The 7368-nt window shown below is 39.4% G+C and overlaps 1 protein-coding gene across 1 annotated transcript in view; it reads left to right on the plus strand.

The window, feature by feature from the left end:
* Positions 1 to 6590, plus strand: part of LOC105002735 (inactive heparanase-2-like) — a 77140-nt gene extending 70550 nt beyond the window's left edge. The window contains exon 3 of the mRNA XM_010859551.1: positions 5683 to 6590. Within this exon, the coding sequence (XP_010857853.1) occupies positions 5683 to 5885 (203 nt within the window). The 3' untranslated portion in view covers positions 5886 to 6590. The remainder of the gene's footprint in view (positions 1 to 5682) is intronic.
* Positions 6591 to 7368: the final 778 nt, after the last annotated feature.

Consider the following 7368-nt stretch of genomic DNA (forward strand, 5'->3'; position numbering starts at 1 on the left):
GGTAGTTTGAGTATTCTTTGGTCATTGCCTTTCTTTGGGATTGGAATGAAAACTGACCTTTTCCAGTCCTGTGGCCACTACTGAGTTTTCCAAATTTGCCGGCATATTGAGTGCAGCACTTTCATATCATCATCTTCCAGGATATGAAATAGCTCAACTGAAATTCCATCACCTCGCTAGCTTTGTTCATAGTGATGCTTTCTAAGGCCCACTTGACTTCACAGTCCAGGATGTCTGGCTCTAGGTGAGTGATCACAACATCGTGATAATCTTGGTCATGAAGATCTTTTTTGTACAGTTCTTCTGTGTATTCTTGCCACCTCTTCTTAATATCTTCTGCTTCTGTTAGGTCTATACCATTTCTGTCCTTTATCGAGCCCATCTTTGCATGAAACGTTCCCTTGGTATCTCTAATTTTCTTTAAGAGATCTTTAGTCTTTCCCATTCTGTTGTTTTCCTTTATTCTTTACATTGATTGCTGAGGAAGGCTTTCTTATCTCTCCTTGCTACTCTTTGGAACTCTGCATTCAAATGCTTATATCTTTCCTTTTCTCCTTTGCTTTTCACTTCTCTTCTTTTCACAGCTATTTGTAAAGCCTCCTTAGACAGCCTTTTTGCTTTTTGGCATTTCTTTTCCATGGAGATGGTCTTGATCCCTGTCTCCTGTACAATGTCACGAACCTCTGTCCATAGTTCATCAGGCACTCTTATCTATCAGATCTAGGCCCTTAAATCTATTTTTCACTTCCACTGTATAGTCATAAGGAATTTGATTTAGGTCATACCTGAATGGTTTAGTGGTTTTCCCTACTTTCTTAAATTTTTCTTACTTTCTTCACTTCAGAGCCCTTATGAATTTGGCAATAAGGAGTTCATGATCTGAGCCACAGTCAGCTCCTGGTCTTGTTTTTGCTGACTGTATAGAGCTTCTCCATCTTTGGCTGCAAAGAACATAATCAATCTGATTTCAGTGTTGACCATCTGATGATGTCCATGTGTAGAGTCTTTTCTTGTGTTGTTGGGAGAGGGTGTTTGCTATGACCAGTGCATTCTCTTGGCAAAACTCTATTAGCCTTTGCCCTGCTTCACTCCGTAATCCAAGGCCAAATTTGCCTGGTACCCCACGTATTTCTTGACTTCCTACTTTTACATTCCAGTCCCCTATAATGAAAAGGACATCTTTTTTGGGTGTTAGTTCTAAAAGGTCTTGTAGGTCTTCATAGAACCGTTCAACTTCAGTTTCTTCAGCATTACTGGTTGGGGCATAGACTTGGATTACTGTGATATTGAATGGTTTGTCTTGGAAACGAACAGAGATCATTCTGTCTTTTTTGAGATTGCATCCAAGTACTGCATTTCGGACTCTTTTGTTGACCATGATGGCTACTCCATTTCTTCTAAGGGATTCCTGCCCACAGTAGTAGATATAATGGTCATCTGAGTTAAATTCACCCATTCCAGTCCATTTTAGTTCACTGATTCCTAGAATGTTGACATTTACTCTTGCCATCTCCTATTTGACTACTTCCAATTTGTCTTGATTCATGGACCTAACATTCCAGGTTCCTATGCAATATTGCTCTTTACAGCATCGGGCCTTGCTTCTATCACCAGACACATCCACAGCTGGGTATTGTTTTTGCTTTGGCTCCATCCCTTCATTCTTTCTGGAGTTATTTCTCCACTGATTTCCAGTAGCATATTGGGCACCTACTGACCTGGGGAGTTCCTCTTTCAGTATCCTATCATTTTGCCTTTTCAGACTCTTCATGGGGTTCTCAAGGCAAGAATACTGAAGTGGTTTGCCATTCCTTTCTCCAGTGGACCACATTCTGTCAGACCTCTCCACCATGACCCTCCCATCTTGGGTGGCCCCACATGGCATGGCTTAGTTTCATTGAGTTAGACAAGGCTGTGGTCCGTGTGATTAGATTGACTAGTTTTGTGTGATTATGGTTTGTGTGTCTGCCCTCTGATGCCTCTTGCAACCCCTACCCTTACTTGGGTTTCTCTTACCTTGAATGTGCGGTATCTCTTCACGGCTGCTCCAGCAAAGCGCAGCCATTGCTCCTTACCTGGGATGAGGGGTATCTCCTCACAGCTGCCCCTCCTGACCTGAACATGGAGTAGCTCCTCTCAGCCCTCCTGCACCCGTGCAGCCACAGCTCCTTGGACATGGGGCAGTGATTTTAGAGCCCAAGAAATAAAATCTGCCACTATTTCCATTTTTTCTCCATCTATTTGCGATGAAGTGATTGGACTGGAATGTTGAGTTTTAAGCCAGCTTTTTCACTCTCCTCTTTCATCTTTGTCAAGAGGCTCTTTAGTTCCTCTTCACCTTCTGTGATAAGGGTGTTGTCATATACGCATCTGAGGTTATTGATATTTTTCCCGGCAATCTTGATTCCAGCTTGTGCTTCATCCAGCCTGGCATTTCGCATGATATACTCTGCATATAAGTTATATAAGCAGGGTGACAATATACAGCCTTGACATCAGATCAGATCAGATCACATCAGTCACTCAGTCGTGTCCGACTCTTTGCGACCCCATGAATCGCAGCACGCCAGGCCTCCCTGTCCATCACCAACTCCCGGAGTTCACTCAGACTCACGTCTATTGAGTCAGTGATGCCATCCAGCCATCTCATCCTCTGTCGTCCCCTTCTCCTCCTGCCCCCAATCCCTCCCAGCATCAGAGTCTTTGCCAATGAGTCAACTCTTCGCATGAGGTGGCCAAAGTACTGGAGTTTCAGCTTAAGCATCATTCCTTCCAAAGAAATCCCAGGGCTGATCTCCTTCAGAATGGACTGGTTGGATCTCCTTGCAGTCCACGGGACTCTCAAGAGTCTTCTCCAACACCACAGTTCAGAAGCATCAATTCTTAGGCGCTCAGCCTTCTTCACAGTCCAACTCTCACATCCATACATGACCACAGGAAAAACCATAGCCTTGACTAGACAGACCTTTGTTGGCAAAGTAATGTCTCTGCTTTTGAATATGCTATCTATGTTGGTCATAACTTTAACAAGGAGTAAGCGTCTTTTAATTTCATGGCTGCAGTCACCATCTGTAGTGATTTTGGAGCCCAGAAAAATAAAGTCTGACACTGTTTTCACTGTTTCCCCATCTATTTCCCATGAAGTGGTGGGACCGGATGCCATGATCTTCGTTTTTTGAATGTTGAGCTGTAAGCCAACTTTTCACTCTCCACTTTCACTTTCATCAAAAGGCTTTTGAGTTCCTCTTCACTTTCTGCCATAAGGGTGGTGTTGGTATCATCTGCATATCTGAGGTTATTGATATTTCTCCCGGTAATCTTGATTCCAACTTGTGTTTCTTCCAGTCCAGAGTTTCTCATGATGTACTCTGCATATAAGTTAATTAACAGGGTGACAATATACAGCCTTGATGAACTCCTTTTCCTATTTGGAACCAGTCTGTTGTTCCATGTCCAGTTCTAACTGTTGCTTCCTGACGTGCATACAAATTTCTCAAGAGGTGGATCAGGTGGTCTGGTATTCCCATCTCTTGATGAATTTTCCACAGTTTATTGTGATCCACACAGTCAAAGGCTTTGGCATAGTCAATAAAGCAGAAATAGATGTTTTTCTGGAACTCTCTTGGTTTTTCGATGATCCAGCGGATGTTGGCAATTTGATCTCTGGCCTTGACATACTTTTGCCAATTTTGAGTCATTCCACTGTACCAAGTCTGGTTTCAACTTGTTTCTTGACCTGCATGCAGGTTTCTCAAGAGGCAAGTAAGGTGGTCACAACAAGAGAAGTCACTGCAATGAAAAGCAATGAGAAGCCTGTGCACCACAACAAAATCTATTTAGGATTTCAAAAATAGCTTACTGTTAATGGTTTGGGCTTCCGTGGTGGCTCAGATGGTAAAGAATCTGCATGCAGTGCAGGGGACCTGGGTTGGGAAGATCCCGTGGAGAAGGACATGACAACCCACTCCAGTATTCTGTCCTGGACAATTCCAAAGGACCTGGAGGGGTACATTCCAAGGGGTCACAAAGGGTCGGACACAACTGAGCGACTCAGTACACATTAGTGGTTTATACAAATAGTGCCTTTATGTTACATAACAAGAAAGAAAAGATAAGCTTTTCAGCACAAATATGATAGCTCAGTAATGACCTTAGGGGCATAAGCTCACCTCATCTTCCTGTTCACCATCTTTAGTATGTAAGACTTTTGCCCTTGTGCTTTTTGAGTCATTGCCACAAAATGGCTATTATAACTTCGGGCCTTTTGTTATATTTCAGGCATAAAGAAGAGAAAGGACTAAAATGCTCAAGGAAAAAAACTTTTTTTCTTAGTGAGGTTCTCTCTTTTAATTTGGCCAGGGAACCCCCTAGGGATATATGGCTGCACTGCGTTGGCCAGAAGTATGTTACATGGCTACTAATGACTTTCAAGGAAAGCTGGGGTATTGTATATTTTGGCTCTTCACTCTCTATAGTAGAGGAAGGCAAAGGTGAATATACTGTGTTTAGGATATAGGTCAGCTAGTCAACAATGTTTGCTTTCGTCAGTGGTTCAAAGGATTTAATGATGCACTGTATTTTAAAAATTTTATAAAGTGTAATTTAAATAAAAGTTATTTATTATTCCTCTTACCTTTGATTATGATCTTGTAAACTAGAGTTATTTTTCATTTTATTCTAATTTTATATTCAAGGCTCAGAATATCTTCGAGATTAGTTACTTACTTGATTGTTAAATGAGTTCATCTTGTTGCCTACATCATAGAAATTAGTATAAATATGTTTATGTATAAATATTGCATTATTTGCAACCAGCTTCTGTGTTTTTATCTAAAGTGAGTGAGCACTATTCTCACATTTGGGTAATCTTTGTGAACCATACATCTTAATGCTTAATTGTCATGAGTTTGTTTTTATATCTGAGCTTCTCTTTTAGGGCTCTTTGTATCCACCTTAATAAAGAAGTTAAAATAAAAAAAAAAAAAAAGAAAAAAAATGAAAATCTTTTGCACAGAATGATGGCCCACCATTCATGTCTCCTACCTTGTTTTCTTTTAGGTGTCAATGATATCGCTTAAAGAGCCAAATCTTTCCTATTGGTACTGTTGACATGAGCATTAGTTTTTCTTTTCCAAAGCCATTGATGTCAACAGTTTTTTTTTTTTTAATTTTTAGCATTTTCTCCCTAAAATCCTTCAGTTTGTTATGTAAAACTTGAAAGTTTCTAGAGTTACCTTTCACATTGCTGCATGACAATGACCTTCATAGTCACTAGTATTCAGGCAAGATTGTATTGTTTTTCCCCATGGTAAAAGATGTAAAGAAAAGGCCCTAGTTTCAAATAATGAAGTCATTCTTCATAAAAAAAAAAGAAAATGCCCCAGGAGGTAAATAATTCCTGGAGGTGAGCTAAGAAGGGGAACCAAGGAGTGAGAATCTTAAATGAGGTCAGAGAAAACTAAGAAACAGGTCTCCAAAGATTTTGAAAATGACCAGAGAAAATTTTAGGATGCATTGTGAAGTGGGAGATGCTTCAGGTTTATTTCCGAATCTTTTCATTTTGATGAAAATGTAGTAGTTTACAAATTCTGTCATACTGGGTGAAACAGGACTTTGTGTATATAGTTTCTGTTTGTTTTTGTTTGTTTGTTTTTGCTGCCTGCCTTCCTTTTTTTTTTTTAGACATTGTTCGAAGTGATGTTGCCTTGGATAAACAGAAAGGCTGCAAGATTGCCCAGCACCCTGATGTTATGCTGGAGCTCCAACGGGAGAAGGCAGCTCAGATGCATCTGGTTCTTCTAAAGGAGCAATTCTCCAATACTTACAGTAATCTTATATTAACAGGTAAGGGTATTGGAGTCGGCTGGAATCTTAGAGCACTGTAGATTGATGGTCTCCATTGGTTAGCAGCTTGATGCTTGGGAGACACTGAAGTGGGATTCAGATGATCTGTCTGTCTCTTTCCACATATCCTTTTTAAAATCATGATGAGTATTCATATAAAATATTTATTATATTTTGCAGATGTATTTTGACTTGAGGTTATGGGTGGTTTGGCATGTGTGTTCTCAAAAGAAGGACCAATGAAAACCTAATGAAGCCTTGTAAAAATATGACTTTTTAGATGTGTGCCAATAGATTTGAGAGAATTACTAAATTTGGTGTCTAAGAAGCAGCTATTTTCCTCTTTCTGTGTATGCCCTTTCTGTGAACCCAGTGAATATAAAGATGAAATGTAAAAGAGATAATGATCCACAGGCAGAGCTGAGAATGTTCTATTTTTGGGAGAGTTTGAAACTATCTAGGGAATTTGATTTTCTTTTTGAGAGCAAAGAGGCAATGAGACTGAGCCATATTCACTTACATCTTTGGTTCTAGGAGGGAAGTGAATATATGTGAAAGTTTAAAGGAGAAACAACTTTTTGCAGGGCTGCTGCAAACTTTGCTTGTAAAGAGCATGTGAGTGGCATGCCTTTGTCAAACTTTGGAAAAAATTCTAATAGCACACTCTAGTGTGAGAATCATGAAGGACTTGTGATGAACTAAGAACAGCAGTCTGAGTTACCTCCGTTTTCCTAAGGGTACGCAAGGCAGATCTGCATTATATTGATTCAGATAAACTTGAATAAATCGAAGTGTATGTTTTTTCTTGTTTATGAATATTAAAAATAAAAAGATGCAATGTCTGATGGGCAATGAACATCTCACAGTTACTTTTGTAAGCTCCAAGTTAGGAAAATTTAAAAATTTTTTACAAACTTGCTGGCATTTCACCAGGAATTACTGAGTGGCAACCAAGTTGTTTTGCTTTTGAAAAAGCACAAGTCTCTACTAACTTTCCATCTTGTAACTGGTGAAAAACCCAACAGCGTAGATGAAAGCCAGATTTAAATGTGACTTTGGAGAGCAGAAAAGAGGATTATGGGTTTCATAAGTATAGGCCCTATTTTTTGTTCTTGGATAGGTCATTAAGGAGGGAAAACTTTAAAGTGATTTATGGCTAATAAATCCTAAATTGGTTAGTAAAACTATGTTTAAGTTTAGATGTTTGGAAAGAACATATTTTTCTCCAAATTTCTTTAGTCTACCTCAGATGTACAAATGTACATGTGTATAGTATTTTCCAATTCAGTTGTTCTAACATTTTTCAGCATACAAGAGAGGTCAAATCCTGTGTTCTTTAATGCGGCATAGAAAGAGCTTAGGGTAATTCTAATCCTAAACTGTGCATCCAGAGTGTGGCTTGAAGGCATATTATCTTTGAAAACACAAATGCTCTATTGAGTTCAATGGAATCTTTTCTAATTCTCAGTAACATAATCCCTTTGGATGTTTATTCACAGTTCAAACTGTTGGAATCAACATTGT

This window comes from Bison bison, unplaced genomic scaffold (assembly GCF_000754665.1).
Source record: "Bison bison bison isolate TAMUID 2011002044 unplaced genomic scaffold, Bison_UMD1.0 scf7180017864456, whole genome shotgun sequence".
In the NCBI taxonomy this organism is placed as follows: Eukaryota; Metazoa; Chordata; class Mammalia; order Artiodactyla; family Bovidae; genus Bison; species Bison bison.